This window comes from Eutrigla gurnardus (genome assembly GCF_963514095.1).
Source record: "Eutrigla gurnardus genome assembly, chromosome: 5".
Classification (NCBI taxonomy): Eukaryota; Metazoa; Chordata; class Actinopteri; order Perciformes; family Triglidae; genus Eutrigla; species Eutrigla gurnardus.
This window is the reverse complement of record NC_139919.1, coordinates 26,486,565-26,506,641: the sequence shown is the minus strand read 5'-3', so window position 1 is coordinate 26,506,641 and position 20,077 is coordinate 26,486,565. Positions and strand designations below refer to the sequence as shown.

The 20,077-nt window shown below is 45.3% G+C and overlaps 2 protein-coding genes across 2 annotated transcripts; both read left to right on the top strand.

Annotated features, from left to right (window-relative positions):
- Positions 1–51: 51 nt before the first annotated feature.
- On the top strand, positions 52–5,275 carry thg1l (tRNA-histidine guanylyltransferase 1-like). Its single transcript, XM_084010176.1, has 7 exons — positions 52–259; positions 727–930; positions 1,023–1,199; positions 1,290–1,459; positions 1,562–1,650; positions 2,571–2,678; positions 3,332–5,275. Exons 2-7 carry the CDS (start codon positions 737–739, stop codon positions 3,491–3,493), a joined length of 900 nt encoding a protein of 299 aa, XP_083866302.1. The 5' UTR covers positions 52–259; positions 727–736; the 3' UTR covers positions 3,494–5,275.
- Positions 5,276–5,758: 483 nt separating this feature from the next.
- On the top strand, positions 5,759–19,881 carry adam19b (ADAM metallopeptidase domain 19b). Its single transcript, XM_084009638.1, has 23 exons — positions 5,759–6,051; positions 6,274–6,386; positions 6,506–6,576; positions 12,363–12,441; positions 12,692–12,768; positions 14,279–14,480; positions 14,558–14,623; positions 14,759–14,830; positions 14,923–15,089; positions 15,208–15,292; positions 15,427–15,566; positions 15,656–15,833; positions 16,277–16,366; positions 16,474–16,669; positions 17,411–17,519; positions 17,609–17,825; positions 18,012–18,089; positions 18,550–18,658; positions 18,734–18,860; positions 18,971–19,067; positions 19,144–19,467; positions 19,566–19,660; positions 19,740–19,881. The coding sequence occupies exons 1-23, from the start codon at positions 5,931–5,933 to the stop codon at positions 19,744–19,746; spliced, it is 2,820 nt and encodes a 939-aa protein (XP_083865764.1). The 5' UTR covers positions 5,759–5,930; the 3' UTR covers positions 19,747–19,881.
- Positions 19,882–20,077: the final 196 nt, after the last annotated feature.

Here is a 20,077-nt window from a genome sequence, read left to right as displayed (position 1 = left end):
GGCGCCACTACGACCGAGTTCGACGACGGACCAATACACAAACCGGCATGTGTGTGTGAGAGAGAGAGCATATTAGCTGACAAATATCAGCATAAATGTAGATATCAGTTGATGACGCAGCTTTATTAGCTTTTATGCTACATAGTTTTTGTGTAACCAACGAACCAGCTAGTTGTTGACACAGGAAGTAAACGGCTGTCCGAGAAGCAGCTAGCTGGTTGCTGGAGGTGAACTGGGCTAACACCACACATGACATCCAGTAAGTAACGTAACGTTAATAACCCCATCATGAGTTGTCTTTTTATATATATTATTTTATAATTGCATATGATTGTTGTGCCTTGGCGAAACCACAAAATAACGTTTCGATCCGATACCAAGTAACGTCATGTTTACCTATGTCATTATGCTAATATGCTCTCATGTGAATAAGGGACGAGTCCATTATTGTTATTGGGCTGTTTCTGGATATATTTCAATTACCACCAGAGCATTAGACAAAGATAATGTATTAATGAGTCACTGTTTATTACTCAACAATATTGCAGCCATAAGAAGAGTGTTCATGTGTCCCGGATGTGACCAAACGTGATGGATTCATGTTTTTATGTGGATCCTATTAACACTACACCTGTGACTCAAAATATGATGTTTTAACTATACGTGTGACCGCTAAACTGCTGTGCCTGTGTTTTAATATGTGTGTTGCCTTTTTTTCTTCCTCAGGAGAACCCTCATGCTGATTGGAAAGGTCTGCAGGTTTGGCGGACGCGTCAGGTCTTGTGTAGTCAAACCGTCGGCCCGCCTTTTCACCTGTCCCACCAACATGGCCAAGAGCAAGTTTGAGTACGTCCGCAACTTTGAAACCGATGACACGTGTCTAAAAAACTGCTACATCGTTGTGCGACTGGACGGGCGCAACTTCCACAGGTGAGTCTCCTCCTCACGCTCGATGGGGATGATGATGATGATGATGCGTTGTTGCTCTTTGTTTTGACTTTCTTCATGCGTTTTTGTTTCAGGTTCGCAGAGCAGCACAAGTTTGCAAAGCCCAACGATAACAGGGCCTTGGGCTTGATGACCCGGAGTGCTCGCTCTGTCGTGGAAGACTTGGAGGATGTTGTTGTTGCGTATGGACAAAGTGATGAGTTCAGCTTTGTTTTCAAGAGGACCACCAACTGGTTTAAGAGGAGAGCCAGGTACCAAGGTTTTGCCACACTGCTGTCACGTCATTCCCATTCAAGCTTGTCATGCTATTGACTTTATTCCTCCCTCTTTTCTTCTGGCAGTAAGCTCATGACTCACGTGGCCTCCCAGTTCTCCTCGTCGTATGTGTTTTACTGGAAGGAGTTTTTTGGGGAGCAGCCCCTCTTGTACCCCCCGAGCTTTGATGGACGTGTGGTCCTTTATCCTACCAACCGCAACCTCAGAGACTACCTCAGCTGGAGGCAAGCAGATTGTAAGTTCACACTGTGCTCCAGCTACAAATCTTGCACATCTGGATGAATCTGTTGTAAAAAAACAAGATGTGTTGCTCCACGTGTGTTCTCGTGTCTTTCAGGTCACATAAATAATTTGTACAACACAGTGTTTTGGACTTTGGTACAAAAGGGGGGACTCACCACAACGCAGGCAGAGGATCGCTTAAAGGTGAGAGCAGAGTCATGTATAGCTGCATGTGTTTATTCAAATATGCTGTATGCTATAAGATTATGAAAGAGGGATACCACTACTTTATTGTTATTGCTTTTGAATTTCTCTAAATAACCACATAAGAACAAGAGACCTGCATATTACAAAGTTTAACACATGAATTAATATATTGAGACGATGGAAAGACACATTTCCATTACCTTGTGATGGACACCAACAGTTTTCTGACACTGATATATTTCAATTAAATAGACTCTGCATTTGATGGTCCAGCTTTAAAAAAAAAAAAAAAAAAAAATTGCGTTCATTTCATTATAAATTGAACACTTCTTTGAATGCAAAAAAAAACGAATGAATTGAGTATAGGGTCTGATTAGTAAATCACTGAATATGTTTTTTTCATATTATACAATGCGTTGATTAATAGGAATATATAATCAGTAGAATAATTGATAATGAAAAATGCAGCTTTCTTATCCATGCTCCAACTTAAATGCCTCTGTATGAATTATTTTGTTTGTAATTAAAAGTACTTCTGTAACATTGATAGCACAGCTATTTCTAAAGTACTATGTTACCAAAAAGACATGCTTCTGGATCTCTAGGAAATGTAGATGAATGGCCCTTATTTTTCTCTGTATATTCACTCGTTTGCCTCTCAAATAATTAATTATGTCACCACATGATCTACTCCTGGTTCATTCTGGTTGGAAATGACCACATGCCACTTCCACTGACTGACACAGCTGTTTCCTAAAAGTCACGTAATTCTCCAGTGGGCTGTGGGGAAAACTTGATGAAGTGACAACAGCTACTAATGGTGGAAATGTTGACGTGGTCATATTAGTGGTGTTGTTAGTGGTGTGGACGTTGAGATGCCTTTTCAGTCCCTCATACTGTGTTATGTCTCCCTCTAGGGAACTTTGGCTGCAGACAAAAATGAGATCCTCTTCTCTGAGTTTGATATCAACTACAACACTGAATCTGCCCTCCACAGGAAAGGCACCACCCTCATCTGGGAAAAGGTGAGCTGCTGTAGAGGGGTTAGAGCCTGCATGACGAATACAGAGAAACCCCCTCTGAGAACTCCTAGATATCTTTGATTTCGTGATGAAGGGTTACAGCTCTTCTACTACTTCATTTCTTCTTACTTTGCGTTTCAAGGACGACAGCGTAGCCTGAAGTCTCTGATTTGGCAATATTCTTCCTTCCCTGTGAGTTATAAAGACAACAAACACGTTTTGTCGATTATACCACATGTGTATAGTCTAGAACACGATAACAAATATGGCAGGACGTAATCGCTAGGATCTGGTGGCTTTTTTTGTACGCTTCTGCCATCTAGCGGCTCTTCTTTTTGTGTTTAACAGTTGTTGTTATTACAATTTAAATAAATTATTTAAATATGGCCCTAGTGTGGTATATTCCCCCGCAAAAATATGGCAGTTATATCAACTTAATACCACACAGCCTATCATCATTATCATTTTGAAAAAGTATTTCACAGTTGGGAGGACATTAAAGCAATGAACTCTTTATCTGCATAAATCAAGACACGCCATCAGGGCTGAAAAGACGTTTAAATTGATTCCAATCATGGATTTGGAGAACGGTGACGTACCTATCCATGCAGTTACCTCTAATGGTACGACCCATAATCCTCATTGTTTGTGTCCAGCGAGATGAGACCGTCACCAAGCGCATGAAGCGGCCAAACGAAGAGGAGAAGGACGTGGCGGTGACTCGCAGCAGGAGGAAGGTGCACGCCCACCACTGCGACGTCATCGGGGACGCGTTCTGGGAGGAACACCCGGACATCCTGGAGGACGACCACTGTTAAAGGCTAACGGCTGTAGCAGAAACATACTGGACGACTGATCGCAGATCAACGACTGCGTGTCACACAACGCGCTACCCATGAAGCTTAGCGCCTGTGGATCCCTCGTAAGAGTTTTTTTCTGAGACTGTGGCCTTTTGATGATTGACTTTGTACGATGACTCATTCACAGCCGGAACATATTCTCCGTTTCGGGTATTAAACTTCAATCATAATGTTCCCTCAAAGTGGGACGTTTTTCTGCTTAAACTGATGAGGATGCCTGTCACGTTCAAAGGGACGGAGATGATTTCATAAGCTTTTAGCGGCGGTTGTTGAGGACGTGCTCAGCAGTTTGATTCTGCCCCGGACATCTACCCACTCCTCGTCTAGTGTAGTCCAACTTAATAAATATATCCTCATTTGATATCATGAATAACATTTAAATAAAAAACATCCCTTTTCCTCTTTCAGCATGATTAATCTCCTCTTGCTGAGGGTTTTTTTTTACCCGTGTATGGGGGCGTTTTCTCTCCTAATGCTTGAGTTTTAATGATTCCGGAAAGCAATCTCTAAAATGTTCAATATCACTTACACTTTGTAGTAAGAAAGGGCACGACTGTAGGCAGGAATACGCAGAGTGAAGCAGAAACCAACACCTTGGCAGGGACGAGCGGCCTTGTCTTGCAGCCAGGACACCATTTAGAGATGTGAATGGACTTGGCGGGCCGCACTGTCATCGGTGCTAAGAATACCTCACACACACCCTGCACACACTCTATCATTCTGACATGTGCACTGTGGCATATTTATCATCGCACTTATAAGCGACCGGCTCACTATGAATGGCTGCTGGGAGCTCGACGAGGTACAGGCCAACTGTATTTTGATCCGGTGTAGTAGGCTCGGTTACTGTCCGGTATTAGAGCTGTATTTTTGGTCCCCTGACCTTGTTAAAAAGCATGTAGCTTCTCTACTGTACGTTGTGTAACCACGATACAACCCTTCTACTAGTTTGGGATACTTTTTCTTTCTTTTTCTTTAAATGAAGAGGTACAAAAACACATTCTGATAGCAGAAGATGCTCTTTTCTTAATGACATTAGCCGTGTAGCCATTAAAGTTCACTTGAAGGCCGACAATGACTCGACCTTTTAGGTATCTACGTAACAGGAACATGTTAGGGCAAGTGGTGCAGTTATTTAAAGACAGCATGTGTTTACATGCAGGGCTTAAACTTAATCCTCTTGGGCTACTTGTTGGAAAACAGGAAACACAACCTCAATGAAATTGTAAAAAAAGATACTTCAAATATTTCCTGTCCTCAGTCCTGATTGGTGAGATGTGATCTGCATTTACATCGTGTTGTTCAGACTGCAGCGTTGTACTAATTCAATCAATTCAGCTCATTTAAATACGTGATGTACATGGTTTTTTTTGTGTTTTCACTTGGTAGGAAACCGCTTCACACATTTAAATGGTTTGAGTCCAAGGCTAGCAGTTATGGAAACCAGCTTGGAATCATTTGTGGACACTTGGGTCTGAAAAAATGGGAAGTTTTCTTGTTTTTATCATTCTGCCGTTAGAATGCAGCATTATAACAATTAATTCAACGCAATCTCACACATATAACTGGCTTTAATTGCCGTGAGGAGTAGCCTACTCTTCCGGAGGTGTCTTAAGTGGGCTAAAATGATAATATATAATATAAATGATAATTGTGATGATGTACCAGTGATTTTATCGGGGTTATCTCGACTTTGACTACAAATTTAAAGCAGAAAGTTTGCGTTACAAACTTGAGATTTGATAATATGTAGGCAGTAACCAGGCAGGGAGGGTTGCATGATGGGAAATGTAGGTATGACATTTTTGGAGTTTGAATGGTGGATATTCTGGTCTCTGTTTTTCCACCACTCTCTTTGTGAGTCCACTTACTTTATGGAAGTAGCCTTGAATACTAAACAGCTGGAGTCCTTAAAGGGACCTGCCCCTTTAAGAAAGAAATGCCTCATACATCCCCTTTAACTATGTGAAAGGGTTTTTCTTTTATTGATTAAGAATAAAAAACACAGACAACAGTTGCGTACTTAAAGCTAAAAGGGCTCCACGTCTTTTGTAAATTGCATTTCTTATATACGTCTACTGTAATCATGACTCGTCTCAGTCGCGAGCTTCAGTGTCCCTTCCCGCGCGCGCGCGTGTTTGTGCGTGTAATAATAATAATAAAGGGGAGGGGTTGAAGGGATGTGCGCTCCCCCGCGCGCCGACCGTCCGCGCGAGCATCATCATTCAGAGGAGCAGCAGCGGCTCAACGCGACGTCACGCCGGCGGCGTCTTCTTCTTCTTCTTCTTCTTCTTCTTCTTCTTCTTCTCTCGGTCTCCATCCTCCGCCGTGAAACCGCTCCGCGCACATTGATGTCTCAGCTCGGCGGATTCCTTCGGACCGGCTCGTTGTTAGGATGCGTCCAGGAGCGCGTGCTTCTCCTGCCGACGCCGTGCAGCCCTCCCTGTGCCTCTGCCTGGTAGTCTTCCTCCGCTGTGTCGAGGCTGCTGCTCCATCCGAAGGCGGTGTTTACAGCGGTGAGTCCGGGAGAGGAGTATTTCTATTTCTTGGGGGGGAACTATACCGTTAATGCTTTGCATTCTCTTCAGTTAAAGATGCAACGTGTTTGCATGCAGATTAATGTTCATACTAGCTTGTTAGAAGTGAATCATCCAATGCAGAAATGAAATAAAAAGGTAATTAAAGTGCATACACTCATCAATAGGTTTGATCAGGTTTACCCCCTTTTTTTCCATCAGGAGAAAACCAGCAGGGTTCCCTGAGGAGCATCCTAGATCATGTTCAGAGTTATGAGGTTACTTATCCCACATGGCTGCACTCTCACAGACACAGGAGGTCTGACGATGAGGAGGTGAGTCCAAATGCATTTGTCTGTTTCCCTATTAATTCACTAAATTATCATATAAAAATACGTTTTTTGGCATATAGGTCATCTATTGTTTGACCATGTGATGTCTGTTTCCCCTGCAGCATCCTGCAGAGGTCCAGGTTCTGATTTCAGCCGAGGGTCGGGAGCTCAAACTACACCTGGAGAAAAACAAGTGAGTGACTTAAGTGCCACTTTATGTTTCATGCAAAGGTTTTTGATGTCTCTGGTAACTTTCGGGGCACTTCAGTGCTCCCAGGATCGTGTACCAAAATGGGACAAAAGCCCCCCAAAAGAGCATATTGAAGTAAATATTCATCATTTAGCAGTGTACAGTATTCTTAGACCTCCAGGAGATGCAGATGTTAGCTGTCATTTCTAAGGTCAGTGCCCCTGTGGGCTCAGGGACGATGGGTTCGGACAACAGAAGGGCTTGACACCCGATCTGTGCGCCTTGGGCAAACAGGAAGTAAGCCTGAGCGTCTGCACCTAACGTCCTGTAATCTGATGGAGCGGTTCCTGTCCAGCGACAATGGGACGGTGATGGGAAGTGTCTCGCCGGTTTAATGGACAGCGAGGCCGCCGGGTGGGACAGCCTCTCCGGGGAGGGCGCTGCTGTGGTTTATCACTTTTGGATTTCCGCCAGCACAGAAGTGGAAGGGGAAGCTTTTATGAACATTAGAAGTGAAGTCCATTTTTACCATCAAAAGTCTGCTCTCTCTCTCTCTCCGTCCGTCACTCATTCACTCACAGCCACACACGTTAACCAACCGTGACTCCACTGAGTCTGACCGGCCCCTGAGGGACTCCCCTCCCTCCCTCCCCCGCTCTCCCTCCCCAGCAGGTGGTCACACTGTCAGATTTCCTCCTGGGGCAGGAATTTTAATCAATCACACAGTGTTTTGTCAGCGTTTGTGTGGCCAAAGAGGACCAGGAATAGTAGTAACTTCTTCTTCTGCATGACGTCGAGATGGTGTGAACTGATATCTATCATCGCAGACAGTTCTGAGTAAAAAAGGGGAAATACAATAAGATAAATTAATTTGTTTCACACATACCTAAGCAGAAATATTTTGAAATGATTTTTATCTGTGCAACTTCTCAACCGTTTCCTGGAACGGAAAAGCTGTTGCTTCACTTCTGCTACAGTTACAAGGAGGCGCCCTCCAACAAGGCTCTAAGAAAATGTAATGATTAGGATCTAGGATTCAAATCTTCATAATGTAGAGAATAAGATAAAATATGACATATATTGGTAAAAACAAAAAAGAAACGTCCCATATCCTTGTAAAATATCATTTTCTGCTTCATCCACTACTTCATCTAATACTTGTTTGTGTTATGAGGAGAGAAATCTTGTGTTTTCTCTTTTTCTAAAGGAAGGCTGGTCTAAATGTATCTGGAACTCCTTTTAACATTTTCTCACCAGATTTATATTTTATGTCAGAGTTCCCTTGAGCTGCACAAAGCTGCTGCCTGTGCCAGTTTATTCAGTCGCTTTTGCTTCAAAAAATGCAGCTGGAAAGTTTGTCACTATATGTTCACCATTATTAATATTCTGCAATTTGGTGGACATTATGAAAAATACTGATCCACTAACATACAAAGTGCTTAGTGCACCTTATTCTAAATTTATGAGCCGTGTTGTCTCCTCCCACCCCGTTAATTTGAACATTCTGCTCTCTCTTTGTCGAGAGCAGATCCCAGGCCGGGGTTAGTGTTTTAGGATTTATCCTCTGTTGGCCCTAATGTGGAGAAGACGGCAGTTTGTGTCACTGGAGATCAATGTCCGTGTTTTTGGAGAGAAGCCAGAGAAAATGCTGCCAGTGTGCATCTCTCGTGTCCGGGCTACTCCCTCTTCGTCCTCGTTGCCCCGGCAGCCCGACAGTCGGCAGATAAGAGAGAACCCAAAGTAGATTTGGTCTGTTTATCCTCCTGCATTATTTTACATCTCATTCCCCCTCCTTTTTAATTCCAGTCCACCTCACGTACTCTTCACTTAAGTGTGTGACTTAATCAAAACTTGCGAGTGCTTGTGGTGCATCGGTCCTCCCAGTGGCCGGAGTGCACACTCGATCCATTCCTGTCCTCCCCGCTGCCATGCTTGTCAACGTCCAAGTGTGAGTTGTTTTTGGTTCCTACGTGCATCGCCGTGTCTCTGCCCCGAGCTTTTATCTTAATGAAAGGCAGCGGTGCGCCTGTGGAGGGATGATCTGGTAAAGAGCCAGGCAGGCAGCGGCTAAAGTGCTGACTCAGGAGTGGAGGGAAAAAAGGGATGTAAAAACAGAGCGAGGAGGGAGGGGGGGAGGGAGGAAACGGTGTAAGAAAATGAGTGATGGAGCAGAGGAGAAGGGTTGAGGTGAGAAAAATCATGGAAAAAGGACAGTTGGGGGTCAGTTTGGGTGTGAGTTATGATTCAGATAAGAATTGTGTGGATATTCTTGCTTCCTCCTCTGCATGACTTTCACTGTTCTTCTGTTTAAACGCCCTTCCTGCACACCCTTAAGTGCATGAACCTGAATTAAGCACTCCCTCGGGTGGGGGGGGGGGGGGGGGGTGTACACGTCATTGTTCATCCTCGTCCCTCGTCCTCACCTCGTACGTCTTCCACCGTCCGCTCGTCTGCAGACGAGCTCATTTCTGGCCTTCCCTCACCCCGACTGATGATCCCCCCGGGGATCTGGTGGATGTATACGTCTCCCACGCGCTCCCTCCGCGGTCAGGGGGTTTTGGGTGGGGGGGGGGGGGGAGACCGCGGCCACACGCAGACAGACGACACACACAAATACACACAACAGCCCCAAAAGAACACAAACAAGGCTGAAAGCGTGGAGCTGATGGATCACAGGTCTCGGGAGGGAAGCGTCCGCTTGTCCTTGTTGCTATGTTTAGTCTCACAGTGGCTCGGTTCGGTCTGCTTTGATGTCTTAATGTGAGGCCTGTGTGTTTTTCGCTGTGTGTCGGAGGACATTGGCCTCCCTGTGAAATAAAAAGCCTCTTCATCATCGCTGAGTGGTGGTTTGACTTTGCGTCAGCTCTCTCCCTTCTCTTCCCTTCACCCGCGTGCGGTGATGTCATCCGATACTATGAGAGAATGCGACCCACTGACCCTGATGCATTACCCCACATCCCCACTCCCTCCTTCACTATCTCTCTGAGTACATTAGCATTACTCCCCCCGCTTCTCTCCCCTCGTGAAGCTGAACCGAAGCCTTTGTCTCGGCCCTCGCTACCAGACGCTCCTGATTCAGCCAGTATTGTGCTCCTCAATCACGGCATCTGTCTGGACACTGGACGGCATCCAAACTCCGAGGAGCTCTCCCGTCGCCACATAAAGGAGGTTTTTTTTTTTGCACTTTAAAGCTCTTGCGGCGTTTACCAGAGTACAATTAGACTCAAGGGCCGACTTTGTTGTGGAGCGTTAGACGAGTCGATTTCCCTTTTTTTACGTCTGTACGGTGAATATGGAACGACAGCAGCTTAGCGTTAAGACTGGAAACGGAGGGAGGGATTTAGCAACTCATAACAGCACCTCTAAAGCTTATTAACACGCCGTACATTTAATGTAATCTTGTTGTTTACTCAGCTGGTTGCCAGGCAACTTGGCTGTGAGGACAATACCCTTGGAGATCACTGACATTCACACTGCAGATATGAATGTAAAGAACTATGGAAGAAACTCTTCAACTTATTTGGCGACCCTAATATCATTTCCTGCGACCCAGCTGGAGGTCACGACCCAGCAACGCAAAGCAACAACACACAGTCAGGCAACCACAAAAACATGTTTTTGGCCACATACAGGAAGTAAGACAATAAATAACAATCCTAATCTTGATTTTGATGAATGATAAAAGATGCATTTTGTCACTTTTCATCATCAAAATGTAAGCTTATATATATTATTTTTTTTACACACAATGAATGATCCGTTTACCTGAACTGTACTCTACTTTTTACAACCAGAGACACTTTCAAATCACATCGAAACTAAGCCGTTTGATCACACCTGCACCATATTCTGGGTGGTTCCTGTTTGTTTCGTGCCGGATGACAGATGCAAAGTTTCATCAGGTTCTTTTACGGTTCAAACAAACCACCAACAGCATTGTAAAGCCGTGTCCCAGAAGCTATTGTGTCTAAACAGATGAGTCATTAACTGTAATTTAACCTTCAATAGATGAGAGACGGTGACCATGTGCTCGATTTGGACTTTTCATCTGCGTTTTTTAGCGATGTGACTGGTGTCATGTTTTCAGTCGTGGCGACGGCTTGGTTAATGACGTGTTGTGTCTATATGTCACACGGGTGGCAGGTTATACAGCCGTCCGTCTGTGAGCGTTCACAGCTGCTGACTGGCATGAGAAAATGAGGGAGAACGGAGGAGAGAAAGAGTCGTTATTCGTCTCCTCGTGGAGGAAGTGATGCTTCCTGTATAGCAGCCGGGTAAAGCTCAGTCAATCGTCAGCCATTAATTCCGCCTGTCGGAGCGAGCGACGAGAGGAGAGCATGATGGGAATATTTCGGAGAGGTTAGAGAAGCAGGGAAAACCGGAGGAAGGCCGGCCATAAAGGTCAAATCACAGTTAGCCAGTTAAGGGTGACATCGGCCGGATGCATTAACGCTGAGTGATCATTATTCCAACCGCAGGGTGGTAATCCGTTAAAGGATGAAGGCTTTGACTTGCTGTGTGTGGCTGATTGCATCAACAGGCTATCTTTGTTTCAAGAGGCTGGTCTCCTTCGGGGCATCTGATGGGAGAGAAAAGAAGAAGAAAAATCCCCATCTTCCCTTCATTTGTCTTCATCTTCCTTTTAAAGGAATAGTTTGACATTTAGGGAAATGCCCTCATATCCACTTCCTTTCCAAGAGTCCGATGGGAAGAGCGATACCCCTTCTCACGCGTCATGTCTGTTTCTTTATAGGAAAAGTTGCAGAGTCACTACAACCAGAGCCCTGTTTCATGTTTTATGCTAAGCTAAGCTAGCCAGCTTCCTTATAATTTATGGATCAAACTGTACGTCACTGATTTATCCAGCAAAGATGACAAATACATAACAGTTATTACATTACTTTGTGGTAAAATAAGCTGGAAAATAGATGAAGACACTCGATAAATCATATTGGGACGTCATGGGTCCATCTTTAGACATAATAGTTAAGTCCTCTACAATTTGATTTCACTGCAGTTTAAAGTCTGTTCGATGGACCTGAGTTTGACCCTGGGGGGGGATTTAGAGACAAAAAAACCAGCTGTGAGGGAAGGACAGAGTTTTATGAATGAAAACAGGAAGAATGGATTGAGACTGGAAGGAGAAAGACAGGAAAACAAGCATCTGCTCCAGATGTAAATATTAGGCCGCTAAGTCGACAGCCGGAGTCTGAAGACACTCACTCCGTCACACACAGACGGCAGAGAGCATCGTAATGTTTTACCACGATGGAATTGATGTTTCTCTCACTATGTGTACGTTTGGCTGATTTATCAGAGCCTCCTGTGCAGTCGCCATTGTATACTAATGGGGGAATTCCAGTAATGGAGAGAGAGAAAAAAAAAGAGGACATTTGTAAACGGTGGCTCTGTCAAACAAATCAGGAATCTCAGCAGATGGGATCTCTAACTGTTCTCCACTATAAGTGCATCATTTGGGAAAGGTGCATATGGGTTTTATTACAGACCCCAAACTTTTCCACAGTCTTCTCTTGTGTTTTCCTCTTATCTCCGTGAAGGATCTTTGTCTAAATCTTTAAAGCAGTCTGGGTTTCGCCGTGTCTCCGTCAGAGTGAATGTTTTATGAGCTGCCGGAGAGAAAGAGAGAGTCTGTCTTCGTCCTCTGTCTCCTCTGTTTCCTGCAGCTTTAACTCTGTACGTTTGTCGCCATGCTTCCATCATTGTTGACGCTGTATCGGGAGATTGAAAGTCTTGTAATTCGCCTCTGAGTCTGTGCCGTGTTTCACCAGGCAGCTGTTGGCCCCTGGATATCAGGAAATATGGTACAGTCCCGACGGAGCCCGCCGGTCCTCCTCTCCTGCCAGCACTGTAAGTATGAGACGGACTGATGCTCTTGAACGGCAGCGGGGAGCTGTAAATGATCATTAAAGAGAAACTGATATCACGGCAAACAATCAAATATCATGGCAAGAGGCAGGAGGGACATAAAGTCTACATTTTATGCTTCCATAACGACATCCTCTAGTTGAACGTCTGTCTCTCTTATGCACCATTCTGCTTCCCTACATGGACAGCTGTGTGTTGAGCTTCCAATGTTTTTTTTTTTGTTGTCTTTCAGGGACATTGTTTCTACCACGGGGAGGTTGTGGGCATGGAAGGCTCAAGTGTTGCCGTAAGCACATGCTCAGGACTCAGGTAACTAAAACTCCACCGAGCGGCTGTGTTCATAAAGTTTTTAAATATTTAGAGTTGGTCCCAGTGGTCTAAGAAGACTTCCACAAGACTAAATCCCTTTAAAAGTAAACGAGCAGGGAAGAGGACTTTGTGTAGCTGCAGAGTTTCTTCAGCAAAGGAGACGCTGTAAGATACACAGCAAAGAGGGACATTTTTAGTTGGCGCTGGGGAATAAATCATGGAGGCATGGCGCTTGTGATTAATCATTTTTAAGACGTGTGGGCAGTGCTCACTCTGAATCGAAGTTATTAGCTCCATTAACGCTAAGATTACAGCCTCGGTTCATTTGTTTTCCAGCTGACAGGCAATTATAATATGAGCCAACAAAACAGAATGAATGGATATTTCATCATTTTCTTACTGTTTTCTGAGTCATTGATAGAAAACCTATCTGGTAAATATGTAAATTATGGTTTTACATTTCCCACTTTGTTCAATCATCACTATCTCATGTTCATACATGGAAAATGCGTATTGGAAACCCTTACATCATGAGAAATCTTGCTGATCCTTGATCACAGAAATTGAGTTTCACCAAAACACGTTTAAGAAAGGTTTTTACAGAAACCTGAATGTAATCCAGTAACAGGAGTGGTTGCCATATTAAGATCCATGCAAAAAAAAAAGAAAGAAAAAGAATCCGGGTCAACCCGACCTCGTTCCCTAAGATGGGAATCTTTAGTGGAATGTTTTTCTCACAGAGGATCCTCAGCTTGTTTCTGAGCATCATTGTGTAGATGAAAAGAATCAAAGCCTGCACAGCTGTCCGGCCTGTGATGAAACACGGCCGGGTAGATAAGGTGCTGGAAACAGTTGTGTGCATTGTGCAGTCAAGTGGGGTTTTTTAGGTCACCGGCTCCAGAGTTGGTTCATCGAGTACAGCAGCGTATGGAGATCCAGCTGACCCTTCCTGAATTCTAACGCAAGGCAGCAGAGGAGGAACTGGAAAGCGCTGACAGAAACCTTAGCCGTGTGTGTGTGTGTGTGTGTGTGTGTGTGTGTGTGTGTGTGTGTGTGTGTGTGTGTGTGTGTGTGTGTGTGTGTGTGTGTGTGTGTGTGTGTGTTGCATCTGGAGAACGAGTGAATGAATACGTCTTCCTATCGACAAAGATTCTCTGGAGAAACGTAGAGCGAGATCGACGTGTGGGCGTCTGACCTCTCCAGATGTTCTCCACAGCTGCTTGACCTGCCGCTGGGTGCATGCCTGTGTGTTTGTGTGTGGACGTCTGCGCTCGCGAAGAAGCCAAGAGATTGTGTATCGCTCTCTCTGCCTCAGCTGATCTTCATTTATAAACGGCAGTAAATTGCCTGCGATTTCGTGGCTCCGTTCCAGTCAACTAACAGGAATCCCGATCTGAGAATGCAGCCACACTGCAACGATGATTTCCACAGTGTAGCAACACTGATCCACATGTATTTCCCCCTGAGCTGTGATTGGACGGAACCATCAACAGCGTCTTTGTTCCCCCAGGGGAATGATTTCACTGAACACAAGCACCAGCTACCTGATAGAGCCTCTTCCCGTTTCCACGGGAGCACAGCGGCACGCCGTGTTCAGAGCCGAGAGCCTCCATCTACCCGGAGGTAGCTGCCCGCGTCACCATGGCAACACGGAGCACGAGGAGGGGCTGGACGACTTCATCCGGGGGATGATGTCACCGCCGGGAGTGAGGGTGAGTTGGGGACGAACGGTGATCACTTGGCTGAAATCCAATCCGATAATAATTGTCATAATTGTCTCCGTTTGCAGGAAAAAAGGGATCTGAGCCAGAATATGAAATATGTGGAGCTGCTCATGGTGGCAGACAAGGCTGAGGTGAGGACATGGTTGCAGAAAAGACAGCAATGTATTGCTGGTTGTGATAAATATAAAGATCTGATTCACATCCTGTTTGAGGAGGTGTCAAAGAAATAATAACGTGGGTGTGTCTATTTGTGGTTTACGTCGCAGTTCGAGAAGCATGGGAGTAGTTTCGAGAAGACCAAACTGAAATTACTGGAAGCGGCGAACTTGGTTGACAAGGTAACGTCTTGATGTGTGATAACCGCAAACAGATTCATCACACCCTCGTATTTCACAGTGACATTAAAATTCTTCCCGTCTCACACCCGCAGTACTACAAGGCGTTGAGCATCCGCGTGGCGTTGATCGGTCTGGAGGTGTGGACCAGCCAGGACATGATCAGCGTCTCCGACAACCCCCACAGCACGCTGGCAGCGTTCCTGTCCTGGAGGGGCAATCACCTCCGCACGCTGCCCAACGACAACGCTCAGCTCATCACGTCAGTATCTCCTCTAGATCCCTCAGCTCCCTTAATTAGACAGAAGCCATCCCCAGGTGTGTCCCTGTAGGGTTTGTCCAGCTGGAACTAATCCCCAGTGGCGTTGTCTGTCTTCTAGGGGGAGGGGCTTCCAGGGCACCACCATCGGGTTGGCGCCCCTCAAAGCTATGTGCTCCGACTACCAGTCGGGTGGCGTGAACACGGTGAGAGACGAGAGTCTAAACACAACATTAATCCTCACTTGAGTAGATGTGGAATTTAAAAGCGTATACCATCGTATATTTTCCAGAAAAATTTATTTTTCTCTCTAGATCTTGAAGTAATCTTTTTTGTGTAGGACCACTCCGAGTCAGCTGTGGGTGTCGCCGCCACCATGGCACACGAGATGGGCCACAACTTCGGCATGAGCCACGACAGCGCAGGTTGCTGCCAGGCGAAGGCCGAAGATGGGGGTTGCATCATGGCCGCCGCCACTGGGTAGGATACGCCAAATGAGCTGCGACCAATGAGGTGAGAGTGTGTGTGTGTGTGAAACCGAGTCTTACACGCTGTGTATTTGTGGCCAGGCATCCGTTTCCACGTGTGTTTAACGGCTGCAACCTGAAGGAGCTGAAGAGCTACCTGAGCTCCGGAGGAGGGAAGTGTCTCTTCAACCTGCCCAACACCAGGTCCATGTACGGAGGGCAGCGCTGCGGCAACGGCTACCTGGAGGACGGAGAGGAATGCGACTGTGGAGAAGAAGAGGTGTGTTGTGTCTCTTCAATGTCGCCCATAAAGTCGGAATATTTAGTTTTCAGACACAATCCTCTGTTTATTCCTGTTTAAATGCATCAGTAATCACTTGAGCAGGTGTGATAATTACATTATTTCACAATGAAATTCATTCATACATAACATTTGCCGCTATAAAAGACTGTTTACATTTATATTTGCATTGTTTTCTTGTTGTTTTTACTTAAATTCCTTTTTTTAATACTATTTATCTATTTTTATACTTATTTATTACATTGTTGGCATTCTGTGGAGCAAACGTAGCATTTCATTGTACAGGGTTTTGTTTCTTTGCTATGCATATGACAATAAACCCTTTGAATCTTGAAGACATTTGCGAATAATTCCACCTTTATGGGCGACCCTGTATTTAGATTTTCCTTTCCGAGACTCACGACTCTCCTCCTCTTGTGCAGGAGTGTACCAGTCCCTGCTGTAATGCCAACAACTGCACCCTGAAAGCCGGAGCTGAATGTGCACATGGCATCTGCTGTCATAACTGCAAGGTGCTAACATTACATAAAAAATCACAAAATAAACAAAACTTCTCCCGGGAATGATGTTGTCTATCTTCATACCTTCATACCTTTCTTCTCCATCTCTCGCGGTCCAGTTGAAGAAGCCGGGTGTGCTGTGTCGCGCCCCCTCGGGGTCATGTGACCTGCCGGAGTACTGCGATGGGAAGGCGGAGTCTTGTCCTGCTAACTTCTATTTAGTGGACGGAGCGTCGTGTGCAGGCGGGCAGGCCTACTGTTACACCGGCATGTGTTTGAGCCTGGAGCAGCAGTGTCGCTCTCTCTGGGGACGAGGTGGGTCAACCCAGTGCTTATTATCTATAAAAATCTAAATGTTTATTTACTTATTTTTCTTTTTGATCAAATGCAGTCTATTGCAGTTTTGTTGAGTACACAACAATTAAGGAAAAATTCAATTTTGACCATGACAAATGTCTCCTACGACCCAGACGTCATGTGACATCTACACAAAGGGTTAATTTGTAGATGCTGTAGATGGGAAAATATTCATTTTTAATATGTAATTCTGACATCGCACATGTGCTTTGAGTTAAATCAAATTCAGGAGAATCCTGTTCTTGAGTTTATTACATTTCACGGCATGATGTGGATGATAATGAAATAATCCGTTTAAATGTGAGTCATTAAATATCACCCATCAAACTCATATTTGGATGTTGAAGTGTATGTGTTGTTGGGTAGAGTTGAGAGATGAGGCCTCAGCGGGTCACGGGATTATGGTTTGTTATTGGACGGTGTCCATACTCACGTTGTGACGGATCCTCCCTGGAGAGCCTTTGTAGTAAAACAGGAGCAGTAAGAGATGCCATCTGCTCCCCGTCAGGTGGTCACATAACACGTATGCTTTAACTGCATGTGTGTGTGTGTGTGTGTGTGTGTGTGTGTGTGTGTGTGTGTGTGTGTGTGTGTGTGTGTGTGTGTGTGTGTGTGTGTGTGTGTGTGTGTGTGTGTGTGTGTGTGTGTGTGTGTGTGTGTGCAGCCGTGTTGATGTGTTGCTCTCTCCTTCCACCACAGATGGCCGTCCGGCCCCCGACCTGTGTTTTAAGAAGGTAAATGAAGCCGGGGACATGTACGGAAACTGTGGCAAAGATCTGTTTGGGCGCTACAGGAGCTGTAAGGACAGGTGAGGATCAAAATATTTTGGCCACATATTTGGTCTTTCCTGTTCACACCGAACTGACTGACTTTTTTTTTTTACTCTCTCTCTGCCAGGGATGCTCAATGTGGTAAAATCCAGTGTTTAACCTCAGCCTCCAAGCCCATCGAGAACAACGCCGTCCGCATAGAAACCACCGTCACCGTGGGCAACACCAAGATCCAGTGTATGGGAACGCATGTGTACAAGCCCGGGCAGGGGGGCGAGGAGGGGCAGGGGGACACACTGGACCCGGGCCTGGTCATGACGGGGACCAAGTGTGGCGTCGACTCGGTGAGATTTCATAAATGGGATTTATTGTCGCGGCGAAGAGAGCGCGCGCTTTAGAAAAGTCAGAAAGCCAGATTTAATTCTTTGTCATTTTGTGGCTCCGATCTTTGTGACGTTCATAAAAGAAAAAATGTAAAAACTTCGAGAATCCTCTGACTCTCTTCCTCACACACTGTCTCCTTTCAACAGCTTTGCTTCAATGGAGAATGCCGCAATGCATCTTTCCTCAGAGCAGATGAGTGCAATGCCAAGTGCCGTGGACACGGGGTGAGTGTGTGTGTTGTGTGTGTGTGCTAGTGTGTGTGTGTGAGAGGAAGGATGCAGGGAAGATGGATTTCCTCAGAGTGTTGGGGCAGATTTGGCTGCCAGCCCATTATTATGAAAAGCTGATTACCTTGGCATTTGTGCAAGACGTATTTTGAGCTTAAAGTAGCAACATAGAAAAGTAGAAATACAAGTCGATGCCAAGCGTTCTAAATCCGGTTTAAGATAAAGTACGAGAGTATTTTCAGCAAAATGTACATAATGGAGTAAAAAGTATATTACTTTCCCTCAAATGCAGCAAAGGAGATGGAGAAAGTAACAGAAAATGGAAAATATTCAAGTTTAATTGAATTGTAACTCTTGGACACTTGGACTCCTTTCCACTTGGAATTATTTTCACACCAGTGTCTTGAATAAAACACGTTTGTTGTCCTTTTTAATGTGTAATATGTTCTTTGACCAGCTGTGCAACAACAATCACAACTGCCACTGTGACGCCGGCTGGGCTCCTCCTCTTTGTGACCAGAAGGGGGCAGGTGGGAGCGTAGACAGCGGACCTGTCATCAGCCACAGTGAGACACGTTTTTTTTTTATATGCTCACACTTTGAAATCATGTGATTTCTGACTATTGTCTTAAATCCAACAGGCAACCTCCTTCCAGTCCTGGTGGTCCTTCCCCTGGTTCTCTTCGTGGTTCTGTCTGCCGTTGGACTGTGGTGCTGCTACAGACATAAACACCCGCTGAAGACCTCGGCTCAACCTCCAGTTCAAAGGTTAGAGTACTAAATACCTTACATTATAATGAACAGCAGGATAATGTTAGGGATTGACTTTTCATGTCGTGTGGATGTATAAATGATGGCCTGTACTTTTTAACCCTCAGTTGTTCGGTTCCGGTCGAGATCAAGCCTCTGTACGACGAAGGCCACGTGACTGGTCACGCCAACCCGACGTTCCTGCTGAAAAAACAGGACTCTCTGGTAAAGAAGTCCGCTAGGACCTCGACAATATTCTCTATTTGTGAGGAAGAAAGTACTGAACTTCTTTCTCCCACAGAGGAAATCTTCTCCTCGCCCGAGCCCGTCTACATCAACTCGGGCCAGGACTCCTCTTGTGCGTCCGGCGGTGAAGCCTCCTCCCGTACCTGCAGACCACAGACCTCAGGTCCAGGTCCAGCCTGCAAACAGACGACACTCTCCTCAGGGTTACATGCCTCCTCTCGTTAAATCTGTGCAGCAGCGACCAAACCAGGCTCCTCCACCACCTTCAGCACCTCCGCCTGCACCTTCCCTGGGCGCCACGACCTCCTCACAGCATGCAGTAATCCCCAAGCCCCCAAACAGACCTCCACCGCCTTGTCCTGTCAACAGGCTATCAGAGGTGATGATGGGTTTTTTTTTTTGCATTAATTTAAATTGAGCCATTTGTGCTCCAGTGAACTGAATGTGAAACGTCTGATTGGTTTATTTTTGATGTAGGAGCAACAAACTAAAGGCCTGCAGGTTTCCATGAACGCCCTGCAAAGAGGGAAAGCTGCGCTGGCGCCATCTGCTGGACAGAAAAGGCCAAACAGGTAATTCATCTGTTGGTGTTTTCTGCTGTAAATCTGCACAAACCTCTTATTAACGTCCCTTTTTTTGTGGTTCTTTTAGAAAATAAGACCTCAGGGAGACTCTGGGGACCGCCACTTCCAATAATGGACCGCCTCGAACTGTCGTTTTGAATATCAGCGGCTGACAAAGAAGCAGTGAGGAACACTTGACACTGTGGATTTTGTGTATTTACACTCGTGTATCGAGGGGGAAAATGGTAGAATCACAGCAAGTCATGGTACATATCACAACGAGTACGTTCTTAAGTCTTAAATCTGAAAGGTTTAGGCTTAATCGATATTTTGTAAATTAGCCGTATGTGTCTGCTTTCACAACTTGAAACGGCGAAAAGCTGTTAATTTAAGAACTGTTTATTATCGTCCCAAAGGTAAATGGAA

Excerpts from the sequence above, each read along its gene's own strand:
- adam19b (XM_084009638.1), top strand. The coding sequence starts at position 5,931 with ATGCGTCCAGGAGCGCGTGCTTCTCCTGCCGACGCCGTGCAGCCCTCC. Across the intron at positions 14,831-14,922 it reads CGGCGAACTTGGTTGACAAG|TACTACAAGGCGTTGAGCAT; the intron begins GTAACGTCTTGA and ends TCACACCCGCAG. Across the intron at positions 18,861-18,970 it reads GCTCAACCTCCAGTTCAAAG|TTGTTCGGTTCCGGTCGAGA; the intron begins GTTAGAGTACTA and ends TTTAACCCTCAG.
- thg1l (XM_084010176.1), top strand. The coding sequence starts at position 737 with ATGCTGATTGGAAAGGTCTGCAGGTTTGGCGGACGCGTCAGGTCTTGT. Across the intron at positions 931-1,022 it reads GACGGGCGCAACTTCCACAG|GTTCGCAGAGCAGCACAAGT; the intron begins GTGAGTCTCCTC and ends TTTTTGTTTCAG. Across the intron at positions 1,200-1,289 it reads TGGTTTAAGAGGAGAGCCAG|TAAGCTCATGACTCACGTGG; the intron begins GTACCAAGGTTT and ends TTCTTCTGGCAG.